This window comes from Pelodiscus sinensis, chromosome 13, assembly GCF_052426305.1.
Source record: "Pelodiscus sinensis isolate ZL-2025 chromosome 13, ASM5242630v1, whole genome shotgun sequence".
Lineage (NCBI taxonomy): Eukaryota > Metazoa > Chordata > Testudines > Trionychidae > Pelodiscus > Pelodiscus sinensis.
Window position 1 is genome coordinate 48,092,576 of NC_143064.1, and position 24,475 is coordinate 48,117,050.

The 24,475-nt window shown below is 59.2% G+C and overlaps 1 protein-coding gene across 2 annotated transcripts in view; it reads right to left on the reverse strand.

Annotated features, from left to right (window-relative positions):
- MID2 (midline 2) overlaps window positions 1-24,475 on the reverse strand; it is a 160,659-nt gene that overhangs the window by 122,426 nt on the left and 13,758 nt on the right. For both annotated transcript variants that reach the window (XM_089781689.1, XM_075896588.2), the window contains exon 2: window positions 19,379-20,085. In XM_089781689.1, the coding sequence (XP_089637815.1) occupies window positions 19,379-20,029 (651 nt within the window). In that variant the 5' untranslated portion in view covers window positions 20,030-20,085. The remainder of the gene's footprint in view (window positions 1-19,378; window positions 20,086-24,475) is intronic.

Below are 24,475 nucleotides of genomic sequence, written 5' to 3' on the forward strand. Positions count from 1 at the left end.
GTTTCAAGTCTCACGCCCCCACCCTTTGTAGAAAACTCAGACTTTACTTGACCTGGAAACCGCAATCTTAATTCCACACTAGAATAATCCTCTCCCTGCAGAGCAGAGATATTAGCACCGCTGGCCTCGGAACCTACTTAGGAAGTAACAAAAGCAGCTCTTCAGCAGAGAAGCTATTAAACGTGGTGCTGTGGCCGTTTGAGCCACGCGCGCGGGTAGGAAATGAGCGCTGAGTGTTCGGGAAGAACGCAGAGAGCTGGACGCAGCCCTGGACAGAAGAGGAATTCTGAGGAACAAGGGCTCCCAAGGGCGGGTGGCAGGGGCAACTTGCCGGAAGGCTGGAGGGCAGCACTTCATTCACAGCAGCTTGAGTGGGCCATCGCCGCGTGCCCACCAGGCCGTGGTTCCCAGCCGAAGGCTCCGCCTCGATCCAGGCAGCCAACCCGCAGCACAGCGGGGCCTGAGGCGGGTTTGTAAATGCTTCCCTCCCTCCGCCGACGTTTCGGAGGGTCTCAGCGCGGAAAGACTCAGCGAAGGGCTGGGGAACGCACCCAGTAAAGCGGTGGCTGAGATGTCTGCACTGCGGGCCCACCAGCGACACGGCTTGTGCACCGCAGCCCTGCCCTGGCGCCAACGCACACGGCAACAGCGGAAGGCGTGTTCCTTCGCTGCCGTAACTCCCCTCTGCACACGGCAGGCGCATGCTGTGTCTATCCCAGCGGGTAGCTGGCCCAGCTGCGGTGCTCAGGGCTGGGTTTTTCACACATACCCCCACCCGAGTACAGCAGCGATGTGGAGCTAAGTTCTAACTTGGACCAGGCCAGAGAGAGGACCATGGCTTGCTGCTTTCCAGGCTGCCCATCAGAGGGCTGAGATACCTGAGTGGACGTGTCCCGTGGAGGGAAAGGTGGCTGAGAGCTCAAGTGTTGAGAGAGTTTATCCCTCAGCCCCCCGTGTTCCACCGCCTGCCCAGAGAGGAGCATGTTCAGACAGGAGACGCCAGCCAGGAGGCTGCCCCAAATTCACAAAAGCAAACCAAGGAACAAAAGCTTTGGCTTGCCCAGCACGTCGGATGGAGACGCCCCCCTCCCCCCATGCTATTGGCACCTGTAAAGCTACTTTCCATAGCTGGTTTCCCAGGAAACATCTCACCTAACTTGCCAGCGTGGGGGGGCTGCTTGTGTCACACGGGTTCACTCAGGTTAGAAAACGTTTGCAGAAGCTGGGCCCGTAGCAAAGTCCAGCCCTGCCTGCTCGGGACCTACAGATATTCCCGGGGCTACACTGCCCAGGGCCATCCCTTCCAAAGCAATCAATCCCCACAAACAATAGCTCCAGGACACAGACACAACTTCTCCCCCCGCTGGCATATGGCGTGCACATTTTACAACATCCTCCTTTTGTTCAATTGCACGCATCACTGGGGAGGAAAGCAGGCGCAATCCCTCCCCACCCCCCGCACACACTTCATTTCGCTCCGTCTCCTGCGCAGGACAGCAAAGCTCTGCAGGAATTGCTCCAAAAACCACATCTGGTTTCTGATCCTCCTTTACGACTCCATTCCCACAAAGCAATTGGCAGCAGCGGCTGGCGAGGCTGCACCAGAAGGCCCCTCGTTTTTGGGCAGTGGACACGGATTTCCCTTATCGGGGTGGAGGCCCCGTGGCCCCGTTACCCAGCACTCGCGGAGGCTGGAAGAGGAAGCCGAGCAAAGGGAAAGCAGGTTTCTGGGATAAGCGGACAAGCCACCTTCACGCAGACAATTCTCCCTACGGCACCACGCCTGCTGCCCTCCACGGAGACTAGGGATGTTAAACGTCGGGTAAGCGAATAGTCGAGTCACCGCAGGAATTCTGATTGGTTACTTGACTAGTATATAGTTCCCGGGGCGGGGCCGGCAGCCAGTGCGCTCCCGCCCCACTCCTGAGGAGCCCCCCGCCCCCACGCTGCTGCCTCTGTGTCAGACAGCTGCACTGCTCTGGGGGGGCCAGGCGGGAGCAGGTCCACAGGGGGAGACAGTTTAAAAACCAGCTCCCCTCGTGGACCGGCTGCCTGCTGCCCTGTTGGGGGATCTGAGCTCCCAGACCCAGCGTGAGCTGGAACTGAGCCGGGCTGCCTGCATACGCTTCAAATGCAGAGCCGCAGCGGGAATAGGCCCCGGCCCCGGCCCTGGCGTGAGCATGGACTGAGCTGGGCTGTTGGCAAGCCTGCTAAAAACTTTACTGGGGGGGGATGAAATGTGCGTAGTTTGTAGCATTGATCTATAAGCTTTTGCTTACTGGGTAATCGACTGCACTATTACCTCCCTGAGACCAGCGTTCCTGAAGGCAGAGTGCTTGGGTGGTCACCCAGGAGAGATTCCAATGCCACCCAGCTGATGAGCAGAGCACCCACACTCAACAGCATGTGTCTGTACTGGTGGTGTGTATCCGCCCAGACTTCAGTGCACAGAACAGCATTTATTCCGCACACGAGTGGAAAAAGTTAGAGATCACACTGACTGCGACCAGTGCAGCACAGGGAGCTCTTGGGCCTAGAAACGGACTTTCAATCGGATGAAAAGGGGTATCCGAGTCACCGCTCCAGAAACAGAGGTCCTCCAAGCACAAGGCAGGGACAGATTGGTTGTCAAGCTGGTCCATGACCCCCTAGCAATGGAACTCAACCCTCTGCACCTGCAGGGATCCAGTAAGTAACCTGGATGAATCTGTGATGAAAGCAGCAACAGGCTCGCGAATAACAGTGCCAGCTGGACTGTGGCCACAACCTCACCCCTTCCTCTGCCTGGAAGCGGGCAGGCCGGGAGTGCAGCCAGGGCCCTGGTGCTGTGCGCCACTGTCAAGGCTGAATCCCCGTTCTGGCACAATGAATGCAGAAGTGGGGGCTTGCAAAAGTACCCCCAAAACCTGATCTCAACAGGCATTGGTACAAAAACTCCCCTCAAAACTCTAATACCCAGAGTTTGGGGGATCCGCTGCCACCATCAAGTGCTTTTGAATGCACAAACGGGTGGGCACTTGAAACCAACCCCAGGGCACCCCAAGCTCTTTTCCCCAAAGAGCTTGAAAAGAAAAGAGAAAATGCAAGTTGCAGCCTGTGGCTGCTGCCCCCTCGTCATAGGCCTGTAGATCCTGCAGACGGATTCTCCAGGACACAGAACTGAACCAATACCAGGTTAATTAAAAAAAAGAAAGAACTTTTATTATTAAAACAATGCCCCAGTTACGAGCATAGTTGGAATGGCTAGATGGTAAGAGCCACCAAATAATATACTCCTGGAGGATTCCCCCATGGGCCAAAACTTAGTTGCAAACGAGAGGAAAACCCATTTCTAACAGCACAGACATTAGATCCAAATTCCCAAACCAGGAAACAATAAAACCTGACGGATTCATCTAGATTTTACCCTACTTACACATTATGAAGAGTCTTTTTCTTGGAGAGAGACATGTCTTCTGTCTCCCTCAGTATCTGGAGAGCACAACTGGCTTAAGAGACCAAGGAGGGAAACCCCCAAAATTCCTTTGTCTCTGTTTGAAATCCCTACCTGCATTACTATTGGCTGAGCAGATACCTGGCTAGGTACAGGGGATGTAGTTAAACCCTTAGTCCCCAGGCTGCTGGCTATCCCTCATGGCCATGACAGCCACAGACAGGCACCCTGCACTCTACAGAACACGCTGACCCATGGCACTGCCCCGTGGAGCACAGACTGCAGTGACGCTGGCTGGAGGGACCACAGCCCGAAAGCCACGGCAGCCGTGCCAGGCCCGACGGGGACATGCAGTCTGGCTGCACGACGACAGCATCTCAGGAGTGCGACCCGTGAGTGGCAAACGTCAGACGCCCCCAAGTCGCCCTCCCATCCCCCCTAGGCACTTCCCCTGCCCAGCAGCAGCCGCTCAGTCGTGTCCGTCCGTGCCTGGGGTTCCCTGCAGATGCCAAGGCGCCAGACGTGAACGATTCCCCAGGGGTCACCTGGGGGCTGTGGCTGCCCTGCACTCTGGCAATCAAGCCACTGCCCTCCAGGCAGATTTCAGTTCAGCTTTTGATCCTACCTGGGCATGTCTGTGGCCCAGTCTGAGCACCGCACAACCTGTATGTATCCACGCAGCAGTGCAGCGCTAGAAACAATCCGTACTTTATAGAGGGGAAACCGAGGCACCAAGCAACTAAGGGCGCGTCTACATGGCAGTTACAAACCGGGAGCTGGCCCAGGTCAGCTCACGGGGCTCAGGCTACAGTGCTGTCAAATTGCAGACTGGTCGTAGGGGCTCGGACCATTGCTTCTCCAACACACGTGGGCACTTCCGGGCTGGCCAGCGAGCTCGCAGAACGCGAAAGCTAGAGATGGATGCTCTGTCGCCTCGGCGAGACGAGCATCTCCGCATGCCTCTCCCGTGTGCTCTGCTTTCCCTTGCTAGCTCTCCAGGCGCTTGAGACAGTGACACTGAAGTCTAGTGGGCAGGAGAAAAGCAAGAGGAGTCACAACCGGCCTGGGTTCAACCAAAAAGCAGGAGGCGGCTCAGCAGGTGTGTATCGCAGCCGCCTGGGTGCAAATCCCGTAACCCGCAAGCTCCTGGACTGAGAAGTGTCTCCAAGCGGTAGGACTACTGCGGCTTTGTTGCTTTTTTTGCACCGGTTCACACCTTAATCACTTGGATCCTGCAGGAGAGACCAACGCAAATTCTGATCCCTCTCCTGTATCAGGGCAAAAGGCCAGGAAAAATTCAACCTTGAGCATGACTCATGCTGCTTAAATAAATCTTCCGGCTGGCGCAGCCCCTCACCGACACATGCCTAGTTTCTATTGCTTGCTGTCAGAATTTCCAAACCACCCCAAGTGTATTAATTACACGGTATCCCCTCGCTGGTTACTGCCAGTGCTCTGTGCGGGACACAGGCGTGAGCAAGTGTGAACAGGATCAGAGAACAGGGAGCCGTTCCAGCCGTTTGGAATTACGCTGGCTCTCCCGGCAAGCCTGGCCCTGTCTCCAGGGCTCACTCCATCTCAGACACTGCCGGCGCCCCGACTTCCCAAACAGAGCACCCGTGAGTGGAGAACCGCCCCGCGCTTCCGCTGAGCAAACCGCGCCCCCCGCAGGGCGCTCCCACATGCTGAAGGTCAGTTCGTCCAACGAGGAGCCGCTCGGCCCGCCGCTCCAAAAGTGGGCCACAGGCCAAGACACTAACCCCGCCGGTGAAGCGACCGTCGTTCCCAATGCAGTCACGAGGCCCATCACGGATACCATTCCCAGCCCGCAATGCTCCGTCCGGCTCTGTACGCCGCAGCTTGGATTGCCACAGAACACGGTCCCCTTCCTGGCCATTCGGCCTCGTTAGCGCTGAGCAGAAAGTAGGAGCAACGCTGGCCTGGTGCCTCCCGGCTACCTGAAGAGAAGTTACAAGCATTGCCCTGCCTCGCGCCGGGAGAGCCGGAGTCGGCCTGATGGGACAGGCACGCTACACAGCAACGCGGGCACCCCCAACTCGGGGGATCTGGCAGGGGACCCATGGCTTTTGTCTGCGTAAAGGACAACCCAACATGCCCTTTTGTGGGCGCCCAATCTCACTGAGTTCTGGCTTACGAGGCGTGTGGCCTGGCTGGGCATGGCTCTGCTGAAAACCCATGTCAAGGCACGCCCCAGCGCAGAGCAGCCTCAGCCGCCGCCAGGCCCACCTTCGAGGTAACCGAGCAGGCTACGCTGTGCCAGCCGGCTCGCCTTCGTCTCACGACCTTCCAGCACTAAGGACGGTCCGTGAGCGGCAGGAGCTGGGCAGGGAGCTGTGCGCTGCCCAGGAGAGGAAGAAAAAGCCAGAGGTTCCCAATCCCAGAGCACATTACGGCTCAGGTGCTGGAAGGGGAGGCTGGGGGAGGGGAGGGCCGTGCGCTCTGCCTGCAATGAAACATCTGCCAGTAGTCACAGCAGCTTTGCCTTGAAATTAAGGAAATGACATTAGCCTGCAATTCCAAAGCCGCGGCTGCAGCCAGCCAGAGACGGTTAGCTGGGAGAGCGGGAGGCAGCGAACGAGGCCTCTCCCCGAGGGAGGGAAACAGAGCAGCACCTGTCTGCACTCGCCTGACAGGAACTGCAGACGTTTGAGCGTGGCTGGGCCAAACGGGGCTCTCGCGTGGTTCGGGGGGCCGGCGGCATCTCACAACGTCCCTCCTCCGGCCGAGCGGCGAGCGTAGGCTGGCGCGGGCTGCGTGGAATCCGGTTTCGATTCTCTGGGGTCCCAGCCACGCTAGCTGGCTAATCAAATTAAGCCTGCATCTGGCCGGGACGGGGCCGAGCTGCGTGCAGACGTCTCTCTCTAAGGCGGGGGCAGGAGGGAGGGGGAACATAGATGCTCTAACGGGTGGGTCTACGCTGAAAGGGTTCGCCTGGAGCTCTTTTGGGCCAGCATTAACACTGCTCTTGGAATAGCCAGGACAGGGGACCACTGGTCCCTCTCAGTCTTCCTACTTGGGCAGAAGGAATTTTGTGGTGCGCACCAATATGGAGGTGATGTGAGCCGCACCACTCCCAGAATGGCGGGGGTGGGGCAAGGGCTCAGGGCTGGGGAGGTGAGGGCTCTGAGGTGGGGCCAGAGATGAGGGGCTTGGGGGGCGGGCTGCCATGGGGCTATAGCAGGGAGAGGGAGAAACTCCCCCCACCTCAGTCTCCCCACAGCAGCACCTGGGCTGGGGGGGGGGGGAGGCAGATGCAGGCCAGGGTTGGGTTAGGGCCTGGTCTCTCCCCCTCCAGCCATGGCAGATGGGCTGCCGCACGGCTTAGGAACTGAGCGGTCCCAGCAGTGCCCCACCCCAGAAGCGGACCCATGGCTCGGGGGCTGGGGGCGAGTCTGGGACAGAGGTGCTTGAGCAATGTTAAAACGGGGCTGCTGAAAGCCTGTGAACTGCAAACCCTCGATATGATGGGGGTGCATCACACCCCTGCCGCCCCCACCTGTGGTTTGTGGCGCGGCGGGGGCCAATGCCGGGGGAGAGCCGGTGCTGGGGCCGCAGGTGGGGCTGGGGGGCTCCTACAGAGGCTGGACTGGCCTGGCCCCCCTCCTCCCAAATGTTCCTCCAAGCCCCGCTCCGCGGACACACCCCGCGGTCTGGGGACCTGCGCTGGACGAGCTTTGAGAGCAAATGCTGTCATTATGCAAATGCCTGCCCTGTGCGGGTCACAGAACAGTCAGATAACATTCCCTTTATTCTCATTTCCTTCCTGCCAGGCTCAGAGCTTTCGAAAATGGCAATAAACTTGCGACATGCTTAGCAAGGGGGTCATAGAACCACAGCTGCACCCTTAACAATACGCTCACTCATTTTTGTGGGAGGGAGACACATGGAAAGAGCTTTCAGTTTAGCCTTGGAGCATTGTCAGCCAAGGGAAAACTAAGCTGAGATCTCCTGGGTAACTCTCACAGCGGAAGCGCAAAGATTTTCAACAGCCCATTGGCCGCTGAAAAGTCCGTTTCTCATGGACGTTCTTAGTCCTTCATTTCACCGTTCACAGGAGAACGCTGGAATGGGCAGCAGCTTCTCGGGGTAGAAAACCCCCCACTGGCACAGTTCTACCTCCATTCACACACCCCTCTGCGTGGCTCTCTCGTGGAACTGAGCATGGAATCTGGCCGGCTTAGGGAGCCGCCGGTATCAAAGGCTACCGAATACCCGCCCGTCTCTGGTATTTAGGAAATGCCAATCACAAGCCTGTGTAGGCGCTGGCAAGGGAGGCTGCCATGCGAAGCTGGATGCTGTCTGATCTCGGCAAAAGGAGCCGCAGAACAGATGGGAAGAGCGGCGCTTGGTGCGAAGTGATTGCTGCAAGCAGGAAATAAACCAACTTCCTCTTGGAAAGCGATTTTCTCGGCCACAGAGCATGTATGGGAGCATTCAGAAAGACCCCTGGCCAGATCCCCTTCCCAACAGAATCACTCACACACCGTTACTTCGCAAAGTTACGCTGGGCTTCCTGCCCCTCTGGCACTTACAGTTCTAGGCAGTGGTCTGCCCCCTTTTCCATTTGCAGGCAGGGGCTACAAACCCTCTTGGCTTGTGGATTCCCAGGGGTCTGTGGGCCCCAGGCTGAGAATCACAGTCTAGGGGTAGCAAAGTAGCAAACTCCAACTAGCCAGAGTGCACAGCAAGGAGGAATATGGTATGAAGGGCAGGATTCCGGCAGGGTGATAGAGAAGCAAGAGTGAGAGCTTAAAGTGATCAGGCTTTTTAATTGGCAGAGATGTCACTCCATTGATAGCACGCTGCTGTCCCAGGCGTGTGTTTCATCTAGGTCAAGCCATTACTTCCACTCTTAATCAGCATTCATTTTTAATTTAATCTGTAACGCTAATTTTTAGGAAGTGACTCACTCCAGATTTTCCCCATTACTGCTACCAGAAACCAGACTGTGCCACCTTCCACCTGTCTCCGGCCCCCGGAGCACAGCGGGAAGAGAAGTAGCAAAGTCAAACAGCCCTTTCCCCCTTAACAGAAGCCAGGGTTTTGGAAACGACGCGTCCTCCGCCTCTCGCCTCCGGAGCCCTTAGCTAGCTCCAGTGCGAAACGCAAACGCACGAGCGGCTGCCATGCGCCTGGCCAGCAGACGCTCTCCTGCATCCCGGAGCCCCTCGCTGCCGGGCACGCCTAGCAGTCCCAGGCCTCGGCCACACCAGCACAGTGCACTGGGGTCAGCAGCAAGAGACCCTGGCGGAGCCGTGTCTGGGGGAAGCTCCCAGGCCGTTAAGTGGCCCCGCGGCCCATGACCAGCGCCGCCCTTCCACACGCCCATTCGCCACAAGGCTCTGCACAAAACCAAGGGGCACGCTCGGGCTGGCCTGTGCCGTTCCCCGCTGCCAGCGCGGGGCCTCCCTCCGACAGGCCATTGCTGCCTTCCCCAGAGGCGCGGCTTTCCGTGCAGTCGGCCTCCCAGGCCTCCCCCGCGAGAGGCACGCTGTCCCGCTGCCGATGGATTGGCCCCGGGCAGCCGACCCACCGCACGCAGCCGGCTTGCCCAGGGAATTCCAAACCAGCGGAACTGCGGTTCCCGAGCCCCTCGCCACGACCGGGACGGACCCACCATCCACGGAGGGCAACTCTGAGGCGGACTCCGGTTGGTCTAAAGCAGGAGGCGGGAGAAGCACGGCCCTCTCCCCCTCCCCCATGCGGGATGAGCGCGAGGAAGGCAGAGGGAAGCGCTCTTCAGGGCTGAAGTGCTTCGCCGTGTCCCTGTGAAATCAGCTATGAATATTTCAGTGGCGGCCTCCCCGTCGCAGGTCACGCGGCCCTGAAATCGATCGCTCTGAGAAACCATCCGCACTCCAAACAGCAGAGGCCCAAAGGCGCGACCACGAACTGCAGCGACTTCAGAACGACATTGATCCTCTTGGGATGACGAGACAACCCAGACCTAACCCGGGCAAAGGCGAATTCAACCAACGCAGCACAAACCCTGGGAAATGCAGCCTCCTCGGGATGCTGGTTAATGTCAGCAGGCGGCTGAGCAGCGCTAGGCCAGCACTCTGGTTACACAGAGCCGGTTCTAGTACGGAGGCTGAGGGTGCTAAGAACTATCCTCTCTCGCTCTTCAGTTTCGGGCCGGTTTCCAGATCCCTCCCCCCACACAAGACTGACGGAGTCGGAAGGGGTGTTCAATTCACAGCCATCAGAGGAGAGAGGCCCTAGTGAAGAAGAGCTCCGGTCAGATGCTGCAGTGCAAGATTCCCGGGTGTGAAAAGGGAATCACTTGGTTTTGGGGGTTGTGCGAGCTCGCACGGGGGAGAGAGACAGAGACCCCTGTTGGCAGCTGCAAGGCGTTCACCCTGCTTCCTCAGAGCACGTGGCTGCCTGTGTGTGGCCTCCGGCCACTGCCCTTCCCTGACCAGTGCAGTGCACAAAGCGAAATGCTTCTGCCAGTGGTTGCAGGGGCAGCTTCCTGGCCTGGGAGGAGCTGGCATTTAACAGCCCCCGAGTAACTCGCATGTGGAGTGACAAGGGGGGCAGGGAATCTTTCTTATTGGCTCAACTAACGTCTGTTGGTGAGCGAGACCAGCCTCCGAGCTGCCCGGAACGTCTCCTCAGGCCCCGTGTCTCTCGCCACCAACTGCTCTGGCAAGCGCCCGAGGTCTGATGTATCGTAACAGACTGATTCACTAACCCTCCTTGGTCACTTCCGCACGGCAAGCCTTACCCGGCTCCCCACGGGCCCTTGACTCCAGTAACGCTGCTCTGGGGCCGGGCTGGGAGGAGGGGTCAGGACGAGGTTGCCCGGGGAGAGGACGACCCAGCCCCCTCGTAACGCAGCAGCTTGGGTGCCTCTCCATGGCCACTGCAGCAGACACAGCCGGGGGCGGGGGGCATGTCCCCCGGCTGGGGCAGGTCCAGATCGTCCGCCCCCTGCGCTCCCCAGCCAGAGCGAGCAAAGCAGAAAACTGGGCCCTTTCCCCTCACTCCCTTCCCAAGGGGAGCAGCCAGCAACGCCCCCCTGAAGGGCCCGGGACAGCTTCACGCCTGCCCGGGGGGCGGTTCACAATATTCGCTGCACAAGCCTCACCAAACCCCTGGCGTTGCTCGGCCCACCTCAGGACTTATTCTTGCTTTCGCCCGGCCTCCCAGCCCTGAGGAAACCCAGACTGCGGCTCGCAGCCGGAGAGGGAAGGGGGCCACAGCCCGGACAAGAGGGCAGCCTTGGTCAAACCTGGATGCCTCGAAGGGGCAGGTCCCCTCCTCCAGCACAACAGGAAACAGGATTTCAAAGCCTCTGAGCCAGAGCCCAGCAACGCTGGCTCGCTGGAAGGGATTTCTTCTCAGACAGGTGCACGGGATTGCGTGTAAATCCCCAGGCATTGCACGCCAGGCTAAACTAAGCCCAACAGTGACGAATCGATTGCTGTATGAAGCTGCGTGTTCACATCACTGATGCCGCTGGCTGCCTCCCGCCCTGGCTAGCACAGATGCAGCTGCCTTCGAAGAGAGCCAGCCCCTGGCGCAATGGGGCATTGCAAAGAAAACAGGGCCCGGGACACGCTCCGGAGGGTGCTGACGCGTGAGCAGTGTGAAAACTCTGCGCCTGCCGGACACGCAGCACTTCCTCTGCGGACTGCCTTAAATACCAGGGGCAGGTTCAGAAATTCCAGGCCATGGCAGGACGTTTTCCCTTTTACCAAAAGGAAGAACTCGTCAGCTGCCAAAGGAAGCTTCCGAAAACAGGAGCCCAGCTGATTATATGCTCTAAAAAAAGAGCAGCCGCCCAGCCGCTCCTGGGGACAGCAGCATACACTGAAACTTGCTCAGTCGCTGCTGAAAAGCCAGGGACGGCTCGAGTCAAGTTTATAAAAGTTCAGGGGAACTGCTCACATTTAGTGCCACCCTGCCCTGTCGCATACCTCCAGGGACACACCAGCTCCAAAGGCAGCAGGGGCCGAGTGGGCACAGCTTCTCGAAAGGAGACTCTGACCTCCCCGAGCTCCCAGAATCCTGAGGGAGGCAACACGCGAAAGGCTACGGCAGAGGTGGCAGCAGGACGTGTGTGGATGTTCAGAAAGCCACGGACAGTGGTAAACGCAGAGCGGCACTGGGCTGCCGAGGCCTGGACCCTGGGGACGAGGAGAGCTGCTCCAAAACCAGGAGGTTTTCTGCAGAATTTTTGGCATTTTCAGTTAAAATTCAAATGCCAAATGCCTTTGGGCAAAACGTCACCTCTACGGCTTTGGAAATGCTGCCGCGGCGCCTCACGTGGCCATTCCCTGAGCCTTGGCACATCGGGGTGGGATAATGAAACGCCACGTTCTCCCCTTCTGAAGAGGGGAAACGGTGCATCATGGGAATGCCTTGGCCATGCCTCACTGGCATTAGGGTTGCCAGGTATCCGGTATTGGCCCGGACAGTCCAGTATTTGTGGCCTCTGTCCGGTAAAAAAAACCCAGAAAATACCGGACATGTCCTGTTTCCCTCGGACAGAAGCCCGGCAGGGACAATTCTCTTCTGCCACGTCTGGGAAGGGCAGGACAGTGAGGAGCGCAGCAGAGGTGTAGCGAAGGGGGAGCAGGGGATGGCGCTGGGGATGCCTGGCTCAGGGGGAGGGGTGAGTGCACTGGGATGGGGCATGCTGTGGGGGGCCTGGCTCTGAGGCCGGGGTGAGTGCATTGGGATGGGGGGCACTGAGCGCGGGGCCATTTAAAGGCACAGTGCCCCCCCCTTTTTTTTGGTCTCCCCCTTTTTTTTCCCCTCAACAGATTTTTTTCCTGGTGTTTTTTTTTTGGGGGGGGGGGGTCGGTATTCTTTGTGAAACTATCTGGCAACCCTAACTGGCATCCCAATCCTGCTGGGGAGTCGGGCTGGGGGAACAGAACAGGGATTCAAGGCAAACACCGCGGGGGCGCCAGGGCCACATCCCCAAATCAAAATATCACATTTTGTAGGCAAAGTATTTCTGTTTTCTGGCATTCCATTTTTCAGGAAAATAACTGAAGGTTTCCAGGGAAAGCAGCCACTTTTCCATAAAAAATAAATCATCCTGTCAAATCCAAGTCTCTCTCAAAACCAGTTGGATGGGACATTTTTGGCCAGGCCTAGACAAGAGAGAAAGCAGACAAACGCTGGAATAAATTGCTTGGCGGGTTGTGGAATCTCCATCCCTGGAGATATTTAATAGCAGGTTGGACAGACACCTCTCAGGGATGGTCTACATGGTGCTTGGTCCTGCCGGGAGAGCAGGGGGCTGGACACGACCTCTCAATGTCCCTGCCAGTTCTAGGGGTCTATGAACAAGGGAAATGGTTAAGGGCCAGTGTTTAGAATGCAAGGATGGTGAAGGTATCCCTGCAAAATGACTTCAGTGCAACTGGTGATCTGGAAGAAGAGGGGAGAGAGAAGGGGACAATTTCCTGGTGACGCAAAATTGTGTCATCAGAGAGAGGCCTGTGAGGAACTTGAGAAAGGCTCTAACGAAGCAGAGCGCCTGGAGAAGACAGCAGCAGCTCACAGAACGGAAAGGCAAGTGCAAGGCATAAGGGAAGGAACAATCTCTGTTCCTACGCTCGTACGGCTGCGTCTAGACTACATCCCTTCTCTCGAAAAAGGGATCTAAACTGGACACTTTGAAATGGCAAATGAAGCTGGGATTTAAATTTCCTGCACTTCATTTGCATAATGGCGGCTGTGGGTTTTTTCGAAACAGGGCTTTTCGATAGAAAAACGGCAGTTTAGACGGGGATCTTTCGAAAATAAAACCCTTTTTCGAAAGATCCTGTAAACCTCATTTTTTGAGGAGTAATTTAAATCCCGGTTTCATTTGCAATTTCAAAGTGTCTAATTTACATCCCCTTTTCGGGAGAAGGGATGTAGTCTAGACACAGCTTAAGTCACCAACAGGTTTCCGATGACCTGCAACCACAGGAGAGAAAGACCCGAGCATCGCTGGGCACAGCTCAGGCAAACACGGCTTCCACCCCAACGCTGGTGCTTTGACCCGACGGTGCAGTCCTGAAAAGGGGCTATGCTATCACACAGCTCAGCGAATACAATGTCCAGCGCTAGCCGCTTCATTGCTGCAGGCCAAGACCGGAATGGAAACACCGGACAGGCCTATTAATACGAGATAACGGGGACGCACTAATGGAATTACAAGGCAACAAGTTTAAAAGTGGGGAAAAGTCACATTTTCAGGCACTGTGTAAGCCACGCGTTGAACTCAATGCCAGCAGATACCACTAATGCTCAGCACGTGATGTGGTTCAGAAGAGGATGGTGCATTCCTGTGAACAGGAAAACACGCAGCTGTACAAACTCAGTTAAGCGTTCAGATGGACGTTAACTCCCATGCTGGGGAGAACAAGCCAGCCACTAGCTGCCTGGGGCAAGGAAAACATTTCTATCAGAGCCGTCCAGCACAGCGTTACTTGGACCTTTTCTGAAGCAGCCAGTACTGGTCCCCCTCAGACACAGGGTTCTACGGGCCGCTGGTTTGCCCTGACGTGGGAAGTCCTACGCTGCGCACGGGATGCAGGAAGAAACACGTAGAGTGAATATCGAAGAAAGGGAACAGAAGGAGGAGCAAGCCGGGAAGAAATCCTTGTGAGCATTTCTCTGGAGAGCAGCTCCAGGCAAGCACCCTACCAAGGACCCCACGTCGAGGGAGAGGAAAACAGCGTCTCCCACAAGAACTGCACATGCACAAGCAGGATGGCCAAAAGCGGGGAGGTGGCCTCTTCCTGCCTAGACACCCCCGCTGCAAACCCACACTCCTGGGCAGAAATCAGAGCTGGGAAGGATTCTGGTGGAATTATTTTTCTGGAGGGGAAAATGTGATGAAAAAGGAAACGTTTGTCTTTCTGAGAATTTTTTTTTTTTTTTTACTACAAAATTATTCAGGTTTTTCATTAAACATTAAACATCCAAACTTTTTGCTTTGCTTTCTGGCAACAAAAACATTTTGGCTCAGCGGGCAAGCTTTTTGGTTTTACTGAAAATTTTGGTGTAAAAAAGTTTGTCCAAAAAGTAACATTTTTCATTTGCTATGAAAAAAAATGCAACGGTTTAATCAAAACTGGCCATTTCCTAGCGACATGTCAGGTGTGAGGAGTCCGCTATTTTTTTACGGACAAAAGCTCCAAACAAAACATTTCAAACAGTTCCCGTTGCAACCTGTATTAATGGAAGATGCTCAGGGGAATGTCACACTAGCGGTTTAAAAAAGAATCAGTCGAAAGCCAGGCAATGCCCAGGAAAGGTTTGCATAGCCGCACTGACTGTCACATTGCACAGCCGAGAGATTTCCTGGAAGTCCCTGCAGGTATGTGCAATTGGCTAAGTCACCGCCATTACGACCAGCCCCTTCATCTGGGTATCCTCAGAACCTCACTCTCCCACCCCTCATCATAGGCCCGTACCCTCTGGCTGAGTCACTCTGAAGTCCTCAACCCCTGATGTAAAGACTTTCAAGTGAAGAGAACGCGCCATTCACTCTAGTCCAAACCAGCGCGCAACACCTGCCCAGTGCAACAGAGGGAGGTGAAAAACCACAAATGTCTCTGCCCATCCGACCAGGGGAATATTCCTTACTGATCCCAAATATGCCTGTCAGTTTGACCCTGCGCACGTGAGCGAAGCCTGCCAGCCAGACACCAGGGAAAGAGCCATTGGAGCCATCCCCCGACCACGTGCCAATCTCATCGGGCCACATGCCAATCTCATCAAACCACCCCTTCCAGAAACTGGTCAAGCTCAGTCTTGAAGCCAGTTGGGGGTTTCCTTGCCCCCCACTTCTCCCTTGGGATGCTGTTTCAGAACATTGCTCCCCTAAGGGTCTGAAACAGTCATCTCATTTCAAGCCGAAACTTACCAATGGCCAATTTATCCATTTGTACTAGTGCCAACATTAACCGATAAATAATTCCTCTCTCTCCGTGGGGACAGCCTTCTGATGTACGCATGCAGAGCAATCGTACCTCCCTCGGCCTTCTTCTGGCCAGGCTAAATAAGTCTCCTCTTGTGAGGCAGGTCTCCGTGAGCACTGATGCCACACTCCCATCTCTGTATCCCTTCCCCTTTGGTCTGCTTTTCCCTTCAGCCTCTGAGGAACTGAGGGGTACCCAGAAAAGCCCATGCCCCAATAAGTGTGTGAGTCCTTAAAGTGCCACCGGACTCCTTGCTGGTTTTGCTGAAACAGACTAACCCAATCGGCTGGGTAACCCTTCTCGGCGCCTGTTCCAATTTCGAGTTCTCCTCTTAAACACAGGAGGCCAGAATTGCGTGGCAGAGGCCAGGGGAGGGCTCACCAGAGGCTTCTGGAATGGTACTGACACGTTCCTGCCTCACGAGAAATACCTGGCCAGGTGCATGCCAGGCCTGGATTAGCCTTTTTCACAGCCACATCCCGTGGGCAGCTCCGTCACCCAGCTCCTTCCCCTCCTGCGTCACCTCCAGATGACACACCCCCAGTTTACAGCAAAAACCGTGGTAGCCCTGAAGTCCCCTGCCCTTCACACCAGGACTTTTCATCCGGTGTCTATTAGACCCACTTCTGAAGCCCTCCTCTCCACTCCTCCTCCATCCCAGCAATGCCTCCCACCTTTGCGTCAGCCACACACTTCATCGGCACGCCCCACGTTTTGTGCCGGTGTCCTTAACGAAAACGGTAAATAAGATTAGACCTAAGACCCATCCTTGGGGATCTCCTGAAGTAACCTTCCCCATCCCTTTCAGCATGGCCTCTTGTAGCCTCCTCTTTAAACAGTCTCTTCCCAGTCTCATCACAATCCCTACTTCACCAATCATTTTGCACGGAAACACCAACACCCAGAACATCACAGTAATCCCCATTTCACCAACCATTTCGAACGGAAACACCAACACCCAGAACATCACAGTAATCCCCATTTCACCAGCCATTTCGCATGGAAACGCCAACACCCAGAACATCACGGTAATCCCCATTTCACCAGCCATTTCGCATGGAAACGCCAACACCCAGAACATCTCCAGAACGATGAACCAACACTATTGCAGAGGACAGGCACCGACTTCTATTTTTTCCAGTGGGAGTCCACCCCTGCTCCACCCCAAGGCCCTGCCCCCACCCTCAAGGCCCCACCCTCGCTCTGCCCCAGCCCTGCCCCCTCCCCCGAGGCCTGTTGCTATATGTGCTCCACTGAGCACCTCCCAACAGACGCCAGACAGCTGATCAGCAGTCCTGCCAAACAGCTGTGGCTGGTGGGAGTTGCACACCCCTTATTCTCCCCCCCCCCCATCTCCCCGGGTGCTTGAGTCCCGGAGAGCCCCTGAAGTCAGCAGCTCCATTGGAGAGATCGCCACTAGACTTTACTATTTATCACACCGGGGTATCTGAGACACTTTAATAAGAGACCTGGGCAGGCCAGAGACGTACAAATGCTGTCTGTTTCACCTGCTACCATTTCATTCGTTTGGTTCTCCGGCAGCCCTTGGCCTGCATTCTTGTACTATAAACGTGCAGAAGAGTCATTTAAACCATCTGTGGTTGGTGTTTGTTGCTGTGGGTGCAAACTAGTCTGGAGAACAGCCCTCGGTGAGGACTGGACCCCGGAACGTTTCAGTGTCCAATCGTCAGTCTCCAATTAGAAATCTACGCTGTGCATGACAAAGCACCTGAGAGTTTGGCGAGAGCGGGGAAAGGATTTCTCCCCCCTACCCTAACAAAAGCAAGCGAGTTGATTTTGCTCAAATGTTTAAAAAAAAAATCACTTTGGGGCTGAGAATAAGCCTGAAAAATTTCAACTGAACCAAAGACAAAGTCAGGCGCACAGGAAAGCAGGCTGGAGTCTTACCAGCGGACTCCGTCGTGCAACAAGCTGTGTGTATGTGCAATTTTATTTGCAAAGAAAATGAACTGAAATCATGCTGCAGATTCGCACGGACTGCATGGGGGCAGGGGAGAGTTCTCCTTTGATGTTTGGTATGTAGGTCAAGCGTCAGCCAGGCAGGTTCACAGGAGATTCAGTAGAGCCACTAGCGCTGCTTAAAAACCGAGCTTCAAAGGGCTCTTCCGGGACCGTGGGAAGGGTGGCAGGGAGTTTGATCTCTCCGGCTTGGAGAGCGCAGAGCTGCAATTCCGCCCAGATCAAACACATCCCACGGGCTCGTGCTGGGAGGGGGAGCCCCCATTTCGGCTGCTTCTCTGCAGGGGAGATTCCCGAAGGAGAACACAGGAGACTACAGAGGGCCGGCTCCCTAGCCCAGAGAGCGAGGCAGCAAGGCACCAGGTGTGTGTCCGCAGGGAGGTGGAGGAGGCGCAAGGCAGGTGGGCCGGAAGAGCGGGAGGATGGACAGGTCAGAGGAGCTGCAATTCCCAGCTCAACCACAGACCTTGTGCAAGTCACGTGATCTCCCCTGCTGCTTGGTCCTGCCCTGTACGCTGCGCGACAGCAGTGCCCTGCTGGGGGCTGCTGTGGCCCTGAAAGCCACGGCTGGCAGAGTGTGGGCCGCCGGGGAGGGGAGACGTTGGTGCCACGTGCGCACTGCACATCAGCGGCGCCCGGGCGTTTGTGGCTGGTGCTGCCGGAGGAGGCTGCCCCCGGTGCAGATCCTGCCGTGGCACTGGCTAGCGGGCAGTGGAGGGGGGCGGGCAGAGGAAAGGGGCCAGAGGCTGTCCGGGAAGAGCTGAAAGGGCTGACAAGCAGCCAGGCGGAGCTGGGCATGGGAGGTTCCCAGGGCACCCCCCAGCTAGCAAGAGCACACGCCAGCCCCAGGAACAGACGCCTAGGACCTGCCTGGTTCCGGGCTGGACAGAAGGGGCCAGCCAGGGTGCCCAGGACGCCTCAGCCCCGCTGACTTCGGCTGCCCGGCTGGACCAGCAGGCCCCGAGACGCATGGGGAGGGAGGCGCCGGCCCTGCCAGCCGCGTAACCGAGCCATCTTGCACGTCTAGTGGGCAGGGCCACCGCTCGCGTGTCCACCGCTCCTCTCCAGGCAGGCCACCACACCGGGAGAGGCGGCCCCAGTGCCCAGTCGGCTCTGCCCTGGGCAGCGTGTGTCCTGACTACGTAGCACTGAGTCACTGCCTCCTCCAGGCCGCACTGCACGGAACAAGAGCCCCCCGGGACACCCCAAGGAAGCTGGGGAGGAGCCGCCCAGGGAGGGATGGCAGTAAAGCCCCCAACACGTCCCCGCTGGCGCCGCCAGGGACAAATGGCCACAGCAGCCCTCTGTGCTTAGGGGACAAACAGGCTGCTACGAGCGCGGGGGCCTGGGCCCTGGATGGAGGGGACGGGCGCGCTGGGGGGGGACACGGCCTCCAGTGGCTCAGAAGCCAGGGCCTGTCAGAAGCCCTGGAGCCCAGTGACAGGCTGCCAGAGGTCTGAGGCCAGGCCCGCATGGCCACTGCCCCCAGTGCCCCGCCCCAGCCCACTCCTCCAGCAAGCGCGGGGCTACGGCCCAGAACCAGACTGCATTCTCTGGGACGGTCCCGTCCCCCTGCATGGGGCCCGGGGAGGCTCGCACTGTCGTCTGTGGCCCGAGGACGGGGGTCGTGACCTGCAGAGCAGCAGAAAACGAAGGCCGGTCCTGCACCCCCCCAAGCAGGGTCTCTCCTGCGGCTCGCTGAACCCCCGGCGGCCAGCTCGCCCCAAAGGCCTGTGCCGCTCCCCGTCGCCTGCGGGCCTTCCGGAGCCGGCGCAAAGGACACTGACGAGGGGGAATCGACTGAGGTTGGAAAACCCTCCCGCGGCGGACTCGGTCCCTCCCAACAGGGCTGCCCAACCCCTAGCAAGCACCAGCCTTCCTCCTGCCACTAGGGCTCGGCCCCTGAACCCGGCAGCCCCGCGCGGAACAGGACCCAGGACGCTTCCCCTGGACCTGCAGGCCCCAGCATGCAATGCTCCCTCGCGCTCCCTCCCCCGCTCGCGGCTCTTACCTTGAGCTTCTCGAATCGGTCGCTCAGCGACGCCACCTGGTGGTCCCGGTGGCGCCCCACCAGTTTGCATAAGGCACAGATGAGCTGGTCGTCGGCGACACAGTACATGTTCACCTTCTCGTTCTCGTGCTCCAGGCACGTGAGCCCGCGGAAGTGCGCGTCGGGCACGGGCTCCACCAGGCGGTGGCTGGTGAAGGGCTTCTTGTTGGGGTGCGTGGCCCGCAGGCAGCGGTCGCAGTAGGACACCTCGCAGGTGATGCAGGTCTTCACGGCGTCCCGCGGCGGCTCCTGCTCGCAGAACTGGCAGGCCACCCTGTCGCTGGACATGGCCGGGCTCCGGCGGCGCGCCCGCTCTCTGCGGCTCTCGCTGGGGGAGTTGGGGCCGCTCAGGGAGGCCTTCTGGAAGCGCTCGATAATGTTCTGCAGGGTCACATTCCGCTTGAGGCCCTCCAGGCCGCGGGGGCTCAGGGAGATGACATAGCGGCAGGTGGGGCACTGGAAGGCAGCGAGGGGCTCGCCGGAGGAGCAGCTGGACACCAGGATGCGGTGGGCGCAGCTGAAGCACAGGCTGTGGGCGCACGGCAGCAAGAGCGGGTCTTCGAACAACTCCAAGCAGATTGGGCAGGTCAGTTCCGACTCCAGCGTTTCCATCTTCAGTGGAGCCAGCCCTGCCGCAGCCTCAGAAAGCAGGGACGCCGGGGAGAGACCTGCGGAGAGGAGAGGAGAGAGGGGCAGGGTGAGCGCAAGCTACTGCCCAGAGGAGACCTCTGGAGCTGCCAGAGGGAAGGCAGCAGCGGCTCCGTTCTACAGGGCCTGGCACCAGGCCTCTCTCGGGCACGAGGGAGAGAAGTCAGAGGCGATGCCCGGCCTTCCCGCGAGCACGGCAGGGGGCGTCATGCCCGTTCCTCGCCCCCTCAGGGCCCCGCTCGCATGCAGCCGGGACGCGGGCTCACCGTCCGCAGGAATATTTTCAGACAGGAAACGTGCGGGGGAGGGGGAACCGCTCTGGGACAAGGCTTTCCCTCGCGCCTGGGACGGACACATGAGCCGCCAATGCAGAAGGGAAACCGGCTCATTTCACCCTTTGTCACAAGCGATGCAGACGAGCCGAGAGGGGCGTGTGCCCGTCCCGTGTGCACGAGTGTTCCAGGTGCACGTCACAGAGGGAAAACAAGCAGCAGGGATATAACCCTCAAACCTTCTCTCCCGTGAAAGGAAGCCGCTGCCTTCTAATCAGTAAAGGGTGCCGGAGGAGGCATGGGAAGGGAGCGAGGGACAGGGTCTTGGAACAGCTCTGGCCCAGCAAAGTGCTCAGGGACTCCACGTATTGTTCTGTTGCTGCGTGTTTGAACCAGTTCTTCAGCCGGGGGGCGGGGGAAGGAAGTGAGAGGCTGGAAGGGTAGAGACTCGCTCACTCTCTTCTCCAAAGCACTGCAAGGAAGCATGCAGGGGATCCTAAATCACCGCCAGCTGGAAGAACACAGGGCCCCTGAGCAGGCTTGAAACGGCTCAGATGCCAGCCGGGAGATGCATGGCAGAACACGCTCCCGAGCAGAGACCAGCCCCTGGCTGATTTCACAGAGCACAGACTCCGACGCTGGCTGGTCCCTTTCGTCCCGCACCCGCCCCCTCGGCCCAGGTCAGCTGGCTTCACAAAAAGGAGCCATGAGGCCCTTCGGAGTGTTCACCTGCCAGCTGCTCCTCAAGCAGCTGGACCAGAGCGGAAGCGATGCTCCGACACTCCCCGGTTATTAACAGGCCTGGTGCAGTGTTGGGGGGAGGGGTTGATCATTCCAATACATTGGCGAATCGTGGGAGGTCCATCCCCGGTGCCCATGCCAAAAAACGGGGGGCCTCCTCGTGCCCCCTTTCTGTTCCTCCACATGGCCCTCCCCACACCCCCCCTTTGCAGGTAGGGCTGCCAGGTGTCCGCTTTTGAACAGGACAGTCCTGTATTTGAGCTTTCTGTTCGGGAAACACGCTGAGACAATGGAAACGAGACAATAGAACGTCCGGTATTTTCTAACTCAGGTGCAATGTCGATTGTGATGGAATGTCAAGTATGTCCGGTGTCTTTGTTGAAACCATCTGGCAGCCCTATCTGGCAGCCATGTGTCCCTGGCAAACACCTGCGGGGCAGGCAACAGCCGGGTGCGGCGCAGATTGCCTGGCAGAGCCATGTCCAGGCGGAAATGGTCCTTTCCAACAAGCCAGGCGCGGAGAGGGCGCACGGGGAGGACTCCCGACACCCGGCACCGGGCAGAGGCCAGCCAGCGAGCTGGGGGACAGTCTGGCTGTATCTGGCAGCACGCCCCCCCCCCCCCCAAGTTCTGTTCTGTGTCGGGGGGGGGCTGGCAAACTGCCCGTTAGTCAGCTCCCCTGCCCCGGCCTGGGAGGCGACGGGCTCACACACAGAGCACGCGCTCGGTTCAAACTCCCCCGCCGCTCGCCCAGGGCAAGACACACAGCTCCTGCTCCTCCCCTTCTGCTCCCCGGCCGGCACAGAGACCTGCCTGCTGAGAGCGACCCCCACGCCCCATAGCCATCTCCCTTTGCTGGGGAAGGCTCCTCCCTAGCCCCACGGCCTCCCCCTCCCCTCAGCCCAGCGGGGGCTCTCCACCAAGGAATGGGGCAGCTGATTCCCTCCCTCCCACAGGGCAGCTCCTCAGCTCCCCCTGCCCCCCAAGTCTGGGCCTCTCTGAACCAGCAGCCAGCCCTGTTCTCTGGGCAGGTCCTGCATCCCCTGCCCCGGGCACGCCGCACACAGCCACGCGGGGGGAGGGCTCTTTGCCAAACCCTCTCGGCAAAGGGGGGTCGGCTATCCAGCCTGCCCTTTGCCTTGAAAATTAGGGGAAAACCAGCCAATGACCCCAGCCCAGTCACTCCAGCTGGGCACCCGTGGCTCCCTTGGCCACACCCCCGAGACACACGGAAGCAGCCTCCTGCGCACAACGCCAGGCGCCGCATTTCCAGGGGCGGGCAGCGCTGCGTCTCCTCCCACGCCTGCAGCAGCCGCAGCGCCGTCGAGGAGCGCCACTGGGAGCGCTGTGGGGCAGCGCCATCGGGGAGCGCTATGGGGCAGCGCCGTCGGGGAGCACCGTGGGGCAGCGCCGTCGGGGAGCACCGTGGGGCAGCGCCGTCGGGGAGCACCGTGGGGCAGCGCCGTCGGGGAGCGCCGCGCCATGGTGGAGCCAGCGGGTGCCCGTCCCCTCCTGCCAGCGAGCCCTTCACACGAGGCCGTTTTCACATCCCCCGAATCACCATGTCCCATCGCCCGTATCCCACCTCCGCGAGCGCGGAACCTCGCAGCCTCTTCGGACGCGACAGGGGAGGCCTGAGCATAGAGCTAGCAGAGGGCCGGATGCCGATGGCTCAGTCGCCCTTACGCCTTCCAGAGGTGGGTGAGCGCTAGTTAAGTGAGGGGGAAACTAAGGCACAGAGAGGCGAGAGAGCAAACCAGTGTCACAAATGGGACTAACCTTCCGCTTCCTGCATCCCGGGGCCCGGCTCAGCCTGCTGAACCAGAGCGGCTTTCGTCCACCGCCCCGGGCCCTGCACGGCGTTCTAGGCAAAATCCCACAGATACGCGAGGGGCCAGAACCCCACTGCAGCGGCACACGGCCCCCTCCCAGCACTACCCCTGCTCCCGAGGGGAGCCCTGCATCCCAGCAACGACCCCGTGTGAACGGTTCCGGCAGCTCCATGGCTGGAAAGATCCCCCCCCCCCCCCAACTCCAAAACAACAGCTCTTCCCTTGGGTCCAGCTGAGTGGACTTGCCCCTCCCCCACATGGCGCCACGGCCTCGACCACACCCCAGGCACCATCTCCCTGCTGTCACGGGTGGCACCAGCCAGAGCCGTGGTGCCTTCGTGTGCCGACAGGCCCACCTGCCCCAGCCCCTCAGCGCAGGCCTGGGGCCAGGCTGGTCTCGCGCACCACGGTGCAAGGCAGCAGCCATCTGGGGAGAGCCGTGGGCGTGCCCCCGTGGCTGGCTGGGTGCGCGGTGCCGGGCTGGCTGGGCCACACGCCATCGCCAGGGCTCTCCGAGCGCCTCCCCCGGGAAGGGCAGAGGCCGCCCCTCGAAGCCACAGTCCCGCGGGGGGGGGGGTAATTTCGGAGCTAGGGGAGTCTGTGCCCAGACGGGGCGCTGTGGAAGCCAGTGGGGCAGGGTGCGTTCTGGCAGCTGGGGGGCACTTTGGAGGTGCCCCACTGGAGGGGGCGGCCAGGAAGGCCAGAGAGCCGGGCCGGGGCGCAGGGCAGGCAGGGACGGTTTGACAGGCAGGAGCGGGGCAGCCTGGGCAGGACACAAGTCAGTCCTAGGGCCAGGCCGGTCCCTCCCCCTGCTGCCTCGGCTCCCGCCGCGCGTTTCCACCTCCAGCTCCTAGGACAGCGTCTCCGGAACAGGCCTGAAGCCCAGAGCAGCCGCTGGGATCACGCAGGGGCAGCCCCAGCACAACTCCTTGAGCGCCAGGGGACGGGCGGCAGCATCCCGGGGACCCGGCTTCCCAGCCCAGCTGCAGACGGCTGCAGCCGCTCAGTCGCAGGGCTGCTTGTGGCAACATGCCTAAGCCCGTCCCTGCATATCGGAGGATCTCTTCCCACCCGCCAGTGCCTCGAGCAGGCGCTCCTCTTCCCGCACCAGCCCAGGGAGTTTCTGCAACCCCGCACTGCAACCCTCAGACCGGCGGCAGCTGCAGCAGCCTCGCCAGAGCCCCCGGCGCACTGGGGAGCGTGGCAAAGCAGTGGTGCCCAAGCACATGTGGAGAGAGGCAGCCGACACCAGCGCTAGCTTTGCCCTGGCGCCAGTCCCCAACCCCCGCTCCTGGCGGTGCCGTGGCAGAGCCAGGGCAGCAGCCGAGTCAGCTTTGCCATCATCTCCGGAGTGCGGACTCCCCCATCCTCCTGTGCGATATCTAGGCCTGCGCCCACGGCAGCGACTGGGCTCAACCGCTGTCTCACCACCACGCTGGCTACTCTTCTCCACCACGGCTAGCAACTCCACCGTGCTCCCTCTGGCCCGTCCGGAGCACCGGGATCGCCACAGCCCCCTGGCCTCAGCTTCTGTCACTAGCCGAGTCGCGAGGCCCTGCTGAGCT